We start from the raw sequence: 16,478 nt of genomic DNA, 5'->3' as shown, positions 1-16,478 counted from the left end.
AAAAAGCTCGAGAGCTTGAGAAAAAAAAATATCAAGAATAAAGTGACGATATAAAAGGGAAAATGTAGTGTTTCAAGGATTAAGTTGTTTTATTGAGGAAAAAGAGGTGGTTCTTTTTGGAGAGGTTGTAACTGTTCCATCAATTAAGGTGAATGAGCCAGTAAAGGTGGACTGGATCCTACTTTATTTAAAAACATGGGCAATATCAAAACCTTTCTAGTTTCTAAAATAATCAATAAATTGAAATAAGTGTTTAAATACTCTTGCAATCTGATTAAGTTTTTTTTTTTGCTTTTTCTAAACAACATTTTCAACTTTATTCTCATAATAATTTATTGGATTTTACTTCTCACACTCCTATTAATATAATTCCTATTTTGCCTATTTTTCAAATCCAGTTTTGTTATGATTATATTGCTTTTTCATTATTTTTAGTAGAAAAAAACATTTGCTAACACAGTCCAGAGTGAAAACAATACAGCTTTAAAAAGGTTTCTCCTTCAAACTAAGAGCCCTGGATACAGTTAATGTTCTGTCAATGTTAAACTGATACCATCAGCATTCCTTCTTTGTAACTTAATAACTGGCCCATGAAACAGATACAGATTTTTTTTTGCATAACGAATGACCAAATAAAATGATTGTTAACATTTTGGAACAGATGAAACTTGTATAAAAAGTTAAATCATTGATCTTCAACATTAGTGGTTTTGAACCTGAAGGATAAAAAACAGTGCTTCAACATGGACTGAGAAAAACAAGTTGTTTTAACAGAGCAAAGACAATTTAGATTTTTATTTAAAAACATTGAGTTACTTTCCTGCAAGGGATGATGGGTACAATTTTGTACAAAGACAATATGTTCTCGCCGCTGGACAACATAAAAAAAGAAAAACAGCCGAGAGCAGAGTCAGAAATACGTCTCAAAACTTTGACTGTGCAGAAGTCGGATAGAAAGAGACAGCAGGAGTCCAGAACCCTCACAGCACTATTTATGAGTATCATCCATTCCCTCAAACCAACAGCACAGACTCACAACCAGAGCACCTCTGGCAAACTGAAGAGGCCACACACACACAGACCAACACAGAAACTCAAAGACACACAGCCTCCCACAACATCTGTGAGATGTATCTGTGAAAGATTGATCAATAAAAGGAGGCCGGCATCAACAAATAGGGAGGATATAGAGACGGACAGTGGGAGGAAGGAGAGAATCATCCCTGCAGGAAAAGAGGAAAACAGATAAAGCGATAAACAGACATGTGGAAAGACAGAGAGAGAAATAAAGAGAGCGAGACAGAGGGAAGGGAGCGATGGTTGTTGTTGTGTGGACGTCTGCCTCGACCCACAGCCTCACAACCACAGACATCTAAACAGCCAGTAAACTATGTAAAGCATTCAAACATCCTAAATGTGCTGGGAGTCCAGTTTTCAGAGAAGTGTCTCCATGCGTTCAGAGGATGGGACACACACACACACACACACAAACTCCTGTTGTGTGAGGTCACGGCCGAAATAACAACTGTCCAAGCTGCACAACTTAAACAAGATTAAAAAAACGTAACTCTGTCCAATTTTAACAATTTGCCCTGGTAACTTATTATCAGACCCATAACGGTGTCCAAACATATGAAAGTAACACAAGGGTGTGAAAACCTTGAGAACAAAGCTCAGGGCAAACACAGCGATGGAGTGAAGCAGGGCGGTGAGAGGAGCTGAATGACTCCAAACACTGGTGATGCTGTTAAGCGCTCACAGGTTTTATGATGTGCAGCTCCTGCCCGGTGGACAAACCCCCCCCCAAAACACAAACAGTCTATAGGGCAGGGGCCTTGAAGTGTGTGGGACCGGGTGGTGCGAGAGGAACCTGAGACGCATGTGTTGGTCCATCATGTGTGTATATAGCAGCTTACATACACATACGCTCTTCACTGTGTCCTGCACATAGAAGGCATAAAGATCCATCTCCCCTTTCTCCCGTTGTATAAAAATACCAAACCAAACATGAGTACTTCTTGTATACCATCTTTGAGAACTTGGTAGCTTGGTCCATGTCCCATCCACCAACATGGAGGATGTGCTGCAGCCAAGAGGCACTATTACCACTTTCACGCAAGTGGATGATGCTAATGCAACATATTTTCTATAAATACTTAGCTATAAAAACCTATCATCCCAGGTTATGGCTTCTTATATTGTGCACGTTCTCATATTGACAGGGAACCATCAGGTGTTAAACGTTACTTGACACCAAAAGTGGTCCTGGTTTGTTTTTGACCACCACGCTGACTATGGGAGAGGATGGGGGGAAAGGAAAATGTAAAAAGTCCTGATTATTTCCCTCAATAGACACAGTGTGGGCCACACACACACACACACACACACACACGGGAACACAGCCACACACACAGGAACACAGCCACTCACCACAGGTTTATACAACATCTCTCCCTCCTTTATGGATTCAAAACAAGTCGGAGCAGCGGACCATCACATTTCCAGTTGTGTTCAGACCAATATCTGTCAGTCATCCAAGAAGCAACAACTATTAATCAAAATGAAAAACGTGTTCCCCTGAAAAGATCGTATCTAGAACACAGGCAGGCTGTTGGAGCCGGGCTCAATGTCCTCACCCAGTGAGTTTCCTGTGTTTTCTCTGAGCTGCAGGAAAACGTGTGGACCACGAGACACAAAGTCCAACGTCAGGCCGAAACAACTGCTGTTTGGTGAAGTGGCAAATACCAATGAGCTCTGAGGAGGAAACAACTTCAGACAACTTTACACAACACTTGAGAAACTAAATAAGGAAACAGCTCGTGCACTCAGAACAGATGTTCGATTATTTGAAAGCGATTAAATCAATTTGGTTAAAAAACTAAAAAAGCTAGTCACTCAAATCCTGGACGTCGAAGCATAGAGTGATGAGGTGAAACTCTCAGGATTAGTTTGTGGACTGCTGAAGCTGAAGCTAACCTTTGACTTGCTCGATGGATAATCAGTTACAATAACTCCTGGTTCTCATCTTTACATAAAGTCTATGGCTCTTCAGTTTGCTCAAAGGCCTATTGGTACCATCGGCTTTCCCATAAGCTATGGGCTATATGTTCACTCTACTTTATTCAGTTGTTACCCCATCTCCTTAATAATCCACACTGACGATAACATGAATTTAAAATGTGAACTCTATGCAGAACATAACTGCAGATTTATTGTGCCTCAATTTGCCTTGATTCCAATTAAATTAATACATTTTTCAAATTTCTTAAATCCCACTTTAAATCTGGGACTCAACCAACCAGCAGTTATCAAGACAGTGATCACAAACTTGACAAGTTACAGACGAGCAGCGACTGGAATGTCAGAGAGCAACTTTGCAGTGTCGGCTGAAAATCGTCACCCAGATGGAAGAAATTCCTGCTGACGTCTGAGGGGACGTTTGGTTTCACTCCTGGTGCTCGTCTCTGTAAAGACACACAGACGTCTGAGTCCTCGTCGGGTCAAACATCTGAGGAAAACAGCCACGTCTCACAAAACCTTTCCTGTGTGGCGCTCACCTGTGAAATTCTACTGCTGACACCCAAAATGTGGACCGGAGCCAGGAAGAGGTTTTATCTCATCCACTGAACTGAATCATGTCAAATCATCCACATCACTCAAGTGTCTTTGTGGGTTTTTAAAGGAGTCTCCTCATCGTCCTTTTCAGAAAGTCAAAGTGAATTCTCTGTGCATAGCAGCGTTTCCTCAAAGCAAAGAGACAAATTCATTTCTCTCTCGTTTTTTGTGCAGCCTCAAATAATTGCAGAGTGGCTTCTGCTCCAAACCGCTGCACGAGTTCCAGGTGACACTAATCGTCCTGTGTGTTTGAGTTTGCGGACAGCTTCTGGCCTCGGGCTGCTCGGCTGAGGTCCAGTCAGGTTTGGCTCGGGCCTCCGGGCGGTGATGATCCTGGATTCAATCCAGACCATCCACAAGCCTGGCCAGTACAGACAGAGCCTGAGCTACCAGGAGCCAGTTACAAGACTTAGTGTCAAAAATGTGAGCGGTTGGTGCTCATTTTGATGAAGAACCTGCTATTTAAAAATGAAAATACATTATTTTGAAGTTTGATACGACAACTGTGTCAACTTCAAGGTTGTTATTTTCTATTTTGGGGATTTTAAAGTAACTCATAGGTCAAATAGATTCATAGGTTTCACCCTCGACTGCCTGAGAACAAATGATCTACTGGTTTCAGCTGCAGTGACAGTCGACTGTGAACTCAGACATTAGGCTTTTCGGCACCGACAGGTTTCCACATGTAAAGACGACCATTATTCCCCTTCCTATCTGATAGCTGTCACGTCCATTAACCGACTATTCTCTGAGAGCGAGTTTCTTTTCACATGTAGAGGACGCTGTAACATTGTTAATTCAGTGTAACACAAATATAAGAGTCACAAAAACAACAGCTAAAATCACTGTTTAAGGAAAATATAAGTGCTGGGAGTCCATGGATTCAGTTTACAGTTAATTCCAAGTTTTCCCCATTTACTGCATCAGGTTCTAAGGGACAATTCACTTTAATTAACAAGTGACGACGAGAACCCCAAGGAGGTAGTTTGATGATGTTAAAGCCTCATTTGAATCATACATTTATAGGAAATGAATACTGGAATGAAAGGAATCATTTTTGCAGTTTGAATTTCACATTATTTGCCCCCCTGTGTTTACTTGATACTTGATTTACTGAAACCCCCACACAAGGTGGTTTATGGGTATTAAGCAGAAGACAACCTGCTAAACTAACTGTTGTTTTTAACATCTACTGTACATTTAGAATAAGATATTAATCATCCAAACTCAAGCTTAATTTCCGTCAATACACAAGAATAAATGTAATTACTATCTCCCTCCAGAGCCGTGTGTGTGGCACTGCTTCACCTTTAACACTCACATGCTAATTCCGTGCTGATTGGTCGTAGCTTAGTAACAGCAACGACCTCGCTAACTTACACAACAACAGTGAGAATGATGGGTGCTAAACAAATTGAAATGGTTATTATAATTACTCTAACTGCTTTTATGTCTAAGTGTCGAAGTGAGTGTTAAGAAGCTGAGCTTTTCTTACCTAAATGAAGGTGGAGGCCAACGGCAGGACGGCAGCAACACAAACGTGTTCCTCTCCGAGCCGTCTGCCCAGAGCCAGGTTACACAATCACATGTTGGAGCAGTGAGTGGAAAAGTACTCACTAGAATAAGCAGTGTTGACGATACGTGTCATTTAATCTGTAAATACGGCTCTTTTCACTTGAGTTGTTTTACATTAATCATAAGAAAATGGGGACTTGGATTAAGTCATTGAAATGAACTGCGTTTAACCTGTTTTACCTTGGACCCATTTGGCCAAATGAAGCATTACTGTGAATTGTGTTCTGTGGAATACTGGTATCAGTGTTTATATTTGAAAATTAAAATTTAGAGAATTGACAATAAGTATTATTTCTATATAAAACATGTAATATTTTATGATATAATAATTTTTATTTTATTTTCTATAATATTTCTCATACATTCTGTAGATTAAAGAATAGAGATATTGTCTTTTTATAATCAACTGTGTATCTCAGCAAATATATATTATATATACACAAATCATTTTGGTAGGCCTATTGCATCACCCCCTATCGTTGTGATATGTAAAAACACTAAAGTATATAATACTGGATAGATATAGATAAAAAAAAGTACAAAATATTGATAACAATGTCATTGCTATTGGCTATTGACTACAGACTTTATAACAAAGTTGTACAAAGAGCCCTTTGCCCTGAGGGATTCAGAGTATTTTCTCTGGTCTAATCAAAAATAACAATAAACTATGCAGTTAAACAGGATTATGTATAAATCATAGAGACCCCTTGAGGGCATCTCACTGAACTGTGAAGATGCCAAAGCCAGCAACGTATTTTATTTAGTAACAAGCCGTGCAGATTATTTTTAAGTATCAAACATGCGTCTGGGTGCAGAGCGAGGATCTCGGTGCAAAGCTCCGTGGCCTGCACAAGTTTTCATGACCTGGTGTTAAGTCGGGGAGACACGCTATTAAATCCCTGTTTGAGCTGCAGAAGCCCGAGTTACACAATCAGGAAAAGCCTGCGGCCGTCTCTGCAGGTCCGACCCTCCTGCGCTGGAGTGTGTTACTGTATATGCTCTCAAGGATCTGAGCTCTTTTTCTTGGCATGCAGCTGGCACCAGATACATCTCATCCGCTTTCAATCAAACATGCCCGACAAACAAAAGGATTCAAACGGGGGGGGGAATGAAGACACAAATGGAAAAAAAGGTTCTGCAAAGAGGCCGAGGGTTTGCTCATGATCAGAGGAGAAGTGATTAAAGATGTCCACAGAAACGAAGCAGTGTTTTAAAAATGTGAAAAATGCAAATGTGCAATGAGGCAAAAACCTTTGAATCAACAAAAACAAAAAACTGATTATTGATGTGTGAATTCTGAAGTAATGAAGAGGTGAAAAGTGTCATATATCAAACCCTGAAGGTCATGGGAGTGAATCTTTGAGCTGAGGAGTAATGTGAAGAACGTCACTTGTAGGATTAATGGACCAGACTTTATTTTTATTAGGTGTCTTATCACACAAATTGATACACTCTGCGTCAGGGGAAATTTGGTCTCTTGGCCAAGGACATTTCACAAAGCCGACTGGATTTGCCCGGGATCGAACCGCCAACCTTCTGGTCAGTGGACGACCCTCTCAACCCCCTGAGCCAACGTCAAACCATCAGATTCACACCACATTTTTGTCACTAAAAACCAAAGCAAGGCCCATTCACCTCATTAGATATCAGGTGAATGACATCCAGAGCTTCCTTTGTTCGGTAGCTTCTTCTTTGCATTAACCTGTTGACAGAGTTCACGCTTCATTTTCTGTCTGTGAAGCTCTCGGGGGGGTGGGGGGGGGGGGGGGATTTGAAAACGAGAGGAGCTCCGCATCCTCGTCTCTGGTGTCACGGGAACCAGACAGATGGACAGATAGTGTCTGAGGAAATGCCAGACATCTAATATGGGACTGTTTGGTCAACAGCGGGGAGGAAATCAAGCACCTCGGAGGGACATGACACCGGGGGGAGGGGGGGGGGGGGGGACACTGCAAGGCTACGAGGACGGGTTGGAAATTCAACTCACAGAAGTGTATACACACACATTCATACAGATGTGAACTCTTGCAAACAATCACAGGGATGACACGTGTAAGCTGAGACTTCCGTGCAACACACAGACAAAAATAAACAGATGCGAGAAATACTCTCTGGACAAACACGTCGAGTCCCTTTAATCAAAGAATGAAGTGAAATTACAACTTCAAAAACTACTTAAATCAACCACTTGTGAATTAAACGATGTAAATAACTTCCTGCAATGTCACTGAAGATAAATATGGAGCCGCACTATGAAACTTCAGCTGCTGAACAGGTGCATTTATATCTTATTAAACTGAAGGAAGCTTGTGTCAAGATATTTCACTTCCATCCATCTTTCTGCACATTTTCCTGTTTCCTGTTAATATCTCACATGTCGACATTTACTTGGACTAAGTGCTTCATCAATTATTTAAAATAGCACCATCATTCGTCATTTGTCTCCATAACTAATGAATAGTCCTGTAACAGAGACAATCATCTGGCAGAGCATTAAAGCCATAATGAGTTTAATAAATCTCGGTACAGGTTATGATTTATTGCTGTGAATCTCCCTCGCCCCCCCCCCCCCCCCCCCCCTTCTCTTGGCCTGCGTCTGCCCATGTGAGCACATGTACACGTTTCATCACTGCAGGCCATTCTGCTCTGATGACCACTGAATCAATGGAGCGGATAGTTTCTCTCCACTGGGACAAATGAGATTTAATCAGATTGGCTGACTGTGTTTTTCTGTGTATTACGGCCATCATGCCAGCATATGTTCCCACACACACACACACACACACACACACACACACACACACACACACACACACACACACACACACACACACACACACACACACACACACACACACACACACACACACACACACACACACACACACACACTTACTCGTGTCATAGAGGAATAGTTCGATACCACTCTTCATCCATATAAAAGTAGTATGTTCCCATGAAGTCCACAGGATCGGGGAAGCAACATATTAAAAGTAAACGAGGTAAAACGAAACGAGGGACACAAGAATGTCAATATGTGGTTTTCAGTCGGGTTATGTCCTGAACGTTTTTTTAACATCAACCCCAATAAACTCCTGTAACTCTACATTTAGCCAGTTTGAAAGTTTTATTACTTTTTCACTTAACAGATTGTCAAATGCATTTATTTTAGATGAGTAAACAAATACGTAATAGAAACTTTGTGGGCTTCCAGGATGCTGTCCAGCTAGCACTTTCTACCTTTTTCTAGTGTTTGTGCTAGGCCAAATAGCTGCTAGCATAGCATCAAGTCGTTTTCAGCTGGTTTCTTTAAGTGGTTTTGGTTTCATTATCTTTTATTGCACATCAGTTAGTTCCATAGACTGTGGATCAAAATGGACGTAGACTTCGGGTCCGAAGGGTAAAACCAACACCTGAAGTCTCTCAAATGACCAGCAGAGGGCGACTCGAAGTAGCGATACTTGGGGAAAATGACCCAACTTCTCGTCATACAGATTTCAATTGAATAAAGCCTTTTTTTTTACACATTTAAACAGAAATACATAATCAAACATGGTGTGTTACTGGGTGACAGACAGCTTGTACCTTCCAATGAGTGCAGGCGGCACTGAGCGTGGAAAAAAGCACAAGATGGCGCCGGTCAAAATGTGAAACTCAAGGCTTCAACACGTCAGCTCCCAAACCACTGGGTGACATCACCACGTTGTCTAATCAGACATAAATGGACTTTGTGAAGATGTCTGGTTCCACTCTCGTTTCCAAAAGGCTCAACTGCTCCTTGAAGAGCTGACCTACAACAAAGGCTGATTTTTTCTCATCAGACACACATGTCGTCATCATCATTCTCATTTTGCCATCTAATCTCATTACTGACGGGGTTGAGACAGATTTTCCTCTGTGGGTAAGCTCTGAAATCACTTCACCCAAAGCGCTGCCCATGCCGGGCTGGAAAATAAGGACAACCATTGTACTGTCTGAAACGTGAAGCTTCACTTTTTTTGTTTTTTTTATAGCGTTTACACAACCAACACACTTAGCAGTCATTACCATCATGACAACACTGGGTGTGGGAGTTTGGAGATCCTCACACGTTGTGACAGCGACTGTCCCGTCCAATGAGATGTAGCGCGGGGCGAGCCGTTACTTCGCATGTGACCTCTCGGATCTGACTCGTGGAAGCAGACAGTTTCCCACAGATCTGCTGAATCAAAAACAAACTTTTTTCCCCTGTAATTGAGAACAGATCTCACTCCGTGTGTGCAAAGAATATTTCTTGACCCAGGGGTCAAGATGATCTGTAACCAAACCCTCCGATTCCAAATCCTACAGATGTTACGTAAGGACACGTCAGCAGGACACAGGAGTTTGGACGTGAGCCTGATGTGTTTGTTGTAGCTACGGAAGAGCATTTTTCTGAAATTAGTTATGGAAATGTCCAAATTGCAGACAGACAGGAAGATATGATAATGAGGTTAAAATCACCAGCGCTCCTGAGCCTGATTCATGCTCAGTTTCACGTCGGGCAGAAGTTTTGTTTGGTTTTGATTAACGAAAAAGAACTTCCTCATATATTTTATGCTTCTCCTGTGGAGATGAAAAGAGAGAAGAGAGACGAGAATTGAAAATGTAAGAAGAACTGAAGTGCCCACATCAAACTATGTTTTCAGCTGGAACACTTTGCATTCCTTTAAGGTTATAAAAGATGTGTTTTTTGGTTTGGATTTCACTGGACCTTGCCTTGTGAAACCCTCGCAGATCCAGAATCCAGCGCCCTGTCGGCTCAAGTGAAAAGAAAACACCACAACTGAAGTTACAAGGTTGTCAAACACAGGTAACGTCATGGCTCCATTTAACAGAGGCCTTCTTTGCTTAATGGCTCTTCCACTGATCTCGGTCTGCATCTCAACTCTCCTCGTTCCAGTGCGTCCTGGTCATGAATGAACCAGAATGGGCTTCAAAAATTCCTCCCCTGTTCTCATAGACATGCACTGAGACCAGCATTCATCACCTCTCCATGCACCATTAGCCCCAGTGATGAGAGGAAAGAAACAACACTTTCATTAGCAGGTCTGCTCCACTGAGGTGTGGAATGTCCCATGGGTTTCCAACAACAGTGACGGAGAAAGACGGCCTTCATGCGGCCATTGTTGTCCTCAACAAGCTCACTTAGTGTAATGGGCAAGGCTGAGCCTGCTCTTCAAAAGACGAGGGGCACCGCGCTAGAATAAGAGCAGTCATGCTTAGCCAGATTAGAGATCGCAGGAAAGAAAGTATAATTCATCGTGGTTTGAAAATGACGAGCTCAAAGGGCTCAGGTTATCGAGGGAGGCAAACTGAAAAATTAACACATCGCTTTTATTAAAAAAAGCATCTTTAAAATGCAATTTTACAAAACAAAGTAAAACAAGTTTTGAGCATTTTCCGTTTTTTTACACACTTGTCATGACACTATGACAAAGACGGACTCTTTCAGACGGTTTCAGCCCTTTATCTGTTAGCACGTTAGCTCAATCCTTATAGTGTACAAACACTTTGTTTCCACTTTTCCACAATTGGCCTTCAGATCCCAGTCAGGAGCCCAGTTTTCACTATAATAACATCTGAGTCGAGAAACAATCCAATATAAATCAATTGAGCCTGGCAGCTGGAAGATGCTCTAACCCTTCAATTGAATATGTGGAGTGGTTTAGACAATAATAACTAATATCCTGTCCAGGAGAGCAGAGGTTAGAGGGAGGGAATCCCCCAAACTTCACCGAAAACAACGGTGAGCTCTATGAAGTAAGATATTAGGACCTGAACAGAAAAAAACTAAACAGCAAATATGTTTTTCCAGCGCAGCAAAGGAAGAAGGAAAGAGAAAATAACCCTCTGACCTCAAAACAACGAAGCAGCACAGCAAGCATTTGGATTCTAACTGAGTTTTGTCTGTTCGTTGGTTGGTCGCCGGATGTCTGCATCTGTATATGTTGTTATATTTCTTTTTCCACTATTTGTGTTGGGTTTAATTTATGGTGGACTCATGGTCAATCATTCTATGGATAGTTGCCTTTTAACTCTTGGCCCTTTTAATTTTATGTCGGGAAAATATTATTTGTAAAATGAGTTATTTTATGACCCGACTCTTGAATAAAAGAGATGAAAGATTAACGGCAGCAGTTATGGTTGTCATTTATTGGTTCATTAATCAAAGAATGAATCAAATAAAACTAATTTAGGGTTAATCAACTAATCTAAACTAAATTAATTGATAAAAAGTTATCACTGGTTTCAGTCCGAAATATGTGTTTCCCCTGGACAAAGCAATGAGGAGAGTTTTTCACTGCTTCAATCGCTGAATTTTTTATTTTCCTTTTTCCTCCCGCTCTCCTTTACGCTCTGTTTGATGCCAAATACAAATTGCCAGTGAAAACATTACAGAGACTATTACAGACCACAGATACTGTTCTCTGGCTGCCGCCTGATTTAACAGCACTTTCAGTCAAGAATGGCGGCGGAGGCGGCAGCGTCGTTTCACAGAGCGGGTATCTCACTCATCACACTCTATCTGCACATCTCACACATGAGTTCAGCTAAAAAGGTTATAAATGGAGCTGCCTTTTTCAACTACAGGGCAAAACTGTGAAATAGAAAAAGAGTGTTTACGGAGGTATTAAACTGGCGGCTTCCAGGCAGCAGGGTCAGGGCGTCCATCAAGCTGCTGTGGATTAGATTGAAACGGAGTGTGGAAGTTATGAAGTGCCAAGCCGCCTGCTTGTTGGGGCAGTGTCAGGGTAGAGGTGGGTCCTGGGACACTAGGATTCATTGTTGAGCCTTCGAGGACCCAGTTCAATGAAAGCTGAGATGACCAGAGTTTTTTTCCCTGTTGAAAATCAGCCGCTCACGCTCTTTCTTTGACATCCATCACAACAAGTTGTATATTAATTAGGATGACGCAAAAAACTACAAAGCGGATTTCCACTTAACTTGGATGAGGGACGGAACATGGGCCAAGACAGAATCTGAATCAGGGGACAGATCCAGGATTTGTGGTTTCCACTTTCATTAGCAGAGCAAAAAAAAAAGGGCATGATTCGATATTTTCATCAATTTCCCCAAGAAATATTTCATGGATCTAGATGAATAAAAATTACACATATTTTTGAAACCGATAATTTACGAGTGTTTGCAATTAGGCTGCAATTATAGGTAACTAGGTGGTGAGCATTTGTGAAATCAGCAGAAGAAAAGTGATGCAAACCCTGGTCTCCAATGGAAAACACATTGTGCATTTTTGTACTGTTAGAGGACGCTTGTCTTAAAAAAAAGGCCAGTGATATTTTTCTTGTGATGATGACGGTCACAACCAAAGTCGAAACTGATTTAAAATAACAGAAGGAATCTGAAAAATGAGATGAGATATTCAGGTTAATTCTTAGAGTGAGATAAAGAAGCCATCACACTGCCGAGTTTATCAAGGAACAAACATTGCCGCTGGAAAATTGATTTCCATTTAATTCCCTCTTCAAAAAATATGAAAAAGTATGTCATTTTGAATTGGACATTGGATATAGGATCCTGAATAATCGCATATATCCCCCATTATTCCCCTACAAGTCAAGATAAAGCTAATACACGTGCTGCTGGGTGGTTTAGGCACAGACTCTCAGTCTGGCCGGCCAACAAGGCCTTCTTTAAAATAACAATATTTTAAGCTTCTGGGTGTTAGAGTAAATGGTCGTATGTAATCCCCTAAGCTCCCCCCCCCCCAACCAACATTAGCAGAAATTCCTCAATAATACGCGACATGATTTGCCAGTGACGGCTGGCTGTGAGAGATGTTTGTAATGCTGAGGAGGTCACGCAGGCCACGGGCGGACAGACACGGCGGCAGACGAGGGGACTTAAGTGTTTCGGTTTGAGGAACAAGGTTCCCCCTTTTTTTTTTTTCATTTTTCTGGGGATTTCAGACTCGAGTCATTAGGATCCATTTTTCCTTAATAACAAAGGACGTGGTGGAGCACGGCCGAGTGTTTGTACAGCTGATTAACACCGAACCTCTGAGCTCTGGGAGAGAGAGAGAGAGAGAGAGAGAGAGAGAGAGAGAGAGAGAGAGAGAGAGAGAGAGAGAGAGAGAGAGAGAGAAAACGACACGCCGCCGTCGTCCAGAGAAAAATCACAAATCAGAATTACAAATCTGAGTCTCCTGGGCCGGAGTAGTTCAGGAGACGTGGTGAGGCCTCTTCAGCCGAGCAGAGACACTGGTTCTACTGAAACAGACCGAACCTGCCAGTTGTGCCACGTGGTAACACATCATCTCAAACCCATTGGCGCACACTGGGATGCATCACTCACACAGAATGTCGACACGGGACAGAAGCAGGACGTGTTGATCTGTGGAATCAATTAGGGATTCACCAGTCCAACTGTTACGACTCTGTTTGGCAAACTCAGCCAATAGCAGAGTAGCAATCCTATAACAGTAATGGGGCCCCCGTGAACATCCACCGCTGATTTCAAGAAAAACTGCCATAAACTTCGGAGCATTCGACAGAATCAGGAATTCCCGACGAAGCGTTTCTGCTTTTTACATTCCAACAGCGATGTGTCAACGTGAGGTCACACAGAAATATGCATGTGGGTGCAAACTTTGCTTAAAGTAAGCAGCCGAGAACCAGGTCAACCACAGGTCTGATCGACAGTTTCAAACTCACCTGGGAGAAGTTGAGCCCGTTGAGTGGATGACACTGTTCCTCCACCTTCTCCACAGCGCCTGTCCTCTTCCTCATCCTCTCCGCCTCCTGGGCCAGGTAAAGGTCCAGCACCGGCACCCCCCGCGTCTTAATGTCGGCCTCGGTTAATGAGTTCACCATCAGCATCACCCAAACCGGCCGCTTCCTCTCCCAGTTCCCAGCGATGGCGTTGAACAGGTAGTCTGCGTACAGTCCCTTCCCCCTCTGATCCGGCGTCATCCAGGACGGCATCATGAGCTTCACGTACTCCAGGTGTCTCTTGAGTCTCCGGTAGATGTCCCTGGGCAGGACGTCCTGCAGGTTCTCGCCCTGGGGAAGCAGCTGGCAGCTGGTCAGGGCTGAGATGGTGTACGGGTCCGTCAGGTCCAGCTCGAAGTAGACGATGCTGCTCTCCTGGAAGGCCTGCTTGGAGTTCTCGGGGATGTAGTCCCAGACACGCGTGTAGGGAACGTGGATCGTACCATAGAAATATGAGGGGGGATCCCGTTTGATCGTCCACAGGAAGGAGTTCAGGTCCGTTTGCTGGAGGAGAAGAGGAAACACAACCATTAAGGATTATCGGTTTAAAAGCTTCAATCATTTATTAGTTTCTTCGCGTCATTTGCTTTTAACTTGAGGTGTCACTGGGCCCGTCTGACACCAGCCAGTAAAACACTCAGTGTCTGAGTGAGAGTTTAGTGGACACATTACTAACAGACACATAATTACTTATTAACAGGCCACTTAGGACCTGAGTGCCAAACAAACAATACACATGTCAGAGCCTATCAGACTCTGGGCTGTTACCCAGAAGGGTTTTCCAATTATTTAACTCAGAGAAAGACCGAGCTGTGCAATAAAACAAATGAATCTATAGAGTTGATTTGATGTCCCCGTGGTAAACACAGCTGAATGGACAGTATGTTGCACAAAAACCAATACACAAAACTAGTGCAGACCAAAAAGTGGCTGATTCATTGAGTGTCAGTTATCAAACAAACTGACACTCATTCACAACAAACTGACACTCATTCACATCTTGAGAGTTCAGTATTACGTTTAAAAACAGCATTTGATTTATTTTATGAACTTTGTTGGGTTTATGGGACTGAATGTGAAGAGGACACCTGTGGCTGTGGTATCTTTGGATTGACATTTTTGAACTATCTGTCCCACATGCAAACAGATGAATCAATGAGTAAACAAACAAACAAATAACCAAACAGGTACAGGCCTGACAGATTAAACCTGTTTCACCATTAACTTGCACTGGATACCTACTGATCACATTGTGGGTTAAATGATCAAACTAATAACACAGAAGGAGATGCATGGGGGGAAGAGGGTGAATGGCAGCTCAGGGCTCCTGTACTGACAAAACCTCATTGAACTACAGCAAAATAAAAGGTGATGTGGCTTCTCTGGGGTGAAACTCACAGTGACCTACAGTTTTTTTAAGCAGAACATGATTTCACGATGACTTACCTTCTTGTTCAGCTCGCAGTTGGCGGAGTCCTTCAGCCTCCACTGGTCTGCTCGGACCAGCAGCAGCAGCAGACAGGACTGGATGAATGCACCTAGAGTTCCCCGCATCGTAGCTCTCCTTCTCCTTCTCCTCCTTCTCCAAACTTTCGCTTCTCAACGTTCTGCTGCTGCTGCTACTTCTTCTCCCACAGCCACGGCTCCATGCGGTCGCGTAAAACGAGCTGACAAGTATCCGACAAACCGCCGGACAGAGTCATGCTGCTGCCTTCAGCCACGGACGCACCGGCGCTGCAGCTTCACGTGTGTCTGGGAGAGGGAGAGCTGGTCATCTGGGGGGTTTACGCACGGTCACACTGCTTCTCTCTCTCTCCACACAAACACACACACACACTCACCTCCCCCTGTGAGTGTGCATTGCCCTCCTCGGGAGTTTATCCAAGAAGTTTGAGGTTTTCGAGCCGAAATGGATCAACAGGTCCGCGACGCGTCAACGCACCTGAAGCGAAGTTTAGAGAAAGTTTGTCTCCTCCTTCTTGTTTGTGTTTGTTTGTTTGTTTGTGGCACCGGTTGTTGTTCTGTCACTGAGGATGGGTTTGCACAAACTTCACGGACGAGCTGCGCTTCTCAAAGGAAAAACCTACAAACCAAACTTCTGTTCACTCTGCTCAGTCCGCCGGCCAAGTCCCCACTGTGTGTATCTGCGGCTCTGCCACTCTCTCTCTCTCTCTCTCTCTCTCGCTCTCTCTCTCTCTCTACCTCTCTCTACCTCTCTACCTCTCCCTCTCTCTCTCACACACGCTCCCACACACATACACACGCATTAGTAACGTGATTAAACAACACCCCAAACCGATGCGTAAAGTCTCCATTTGCATCATTATAACTGAAGGTGTTACACCATCAGGATTAAGGGAGAATCACACCTCCGATTAATGCCAACATTTTACCAACATCCCCCTAACTGATAGGTTCGAAGTCCTGATTCCAACTCGAACTATCTCACCCCTTTTTATGAATTTCTGGTTTCGGACGGGTGAGGTGTCCCCTTGTTGTCACCCTATGGGCGGCCCTCAGACAACCCCGGGTGCC

The 16,478-nt window shown here is 43.0% G+C and overlaps 1 protein-coding gene across 2 annotated transcripts in view; it reads right to left on the bottom strand.

Annotated features, from left to right (window-relative positions):
- trabd2a (TraB domain containing 2A) overlaps nucleotides 1-16,106 on the bottom strand; it is a 52,612-nt gene extending 36,506 nt beyond the window's left edge. The window contains exons 1-3 of one of the 2 annotated variants that reach the window (XM_053411939.1): nucleotides 15,785-16,106; nucleotides 15,390-15,695; nucleotides 13,887-14,447 (exon numbers count right to left, since the gene is read on the bottom strand). In XM_053411939.1, coding sequence (XP_053267914.1) covers nucleotides 13,887-14,447; nucleotides 15,390-15,497 — 669 coding nt within the window. In that variant the 5' untranslated portion in view covers nucleotides 15,498-15,695; nucleotides 15,785-16,106. Of the gene's footprint in view, nucleotides 1-13,886; nucleotides 14,448-15,389 lie in introns of both variants that reach the window. The other variant, XM_053411938.1, reaches the window with a different exon arrangement.
- Between the last annotated feature and the right edge of the window lie 372 nt (nucleotides 16,107-16,478).

This window comes from Pleuronectes platessa, chromosome 19 (assembly GCF_947347685.1).
Source record: "Pleuronectes platessa chromosome 19, fPlePla1.1, whole genome shotgun sequence".
Classification (NCBI taxonomy): Eukaryota; Metazoa; Chordata; class Actinopteri; order Pleuronectiformes; family Pleuronectidae; genus Pleuronectes; species Pleuronectes platessa.
The sequence above is the reverse complement of the archived record's forward strand: the minus strand, read 5'-3'. Positions and strand labels throughout refer to the sequence as shown.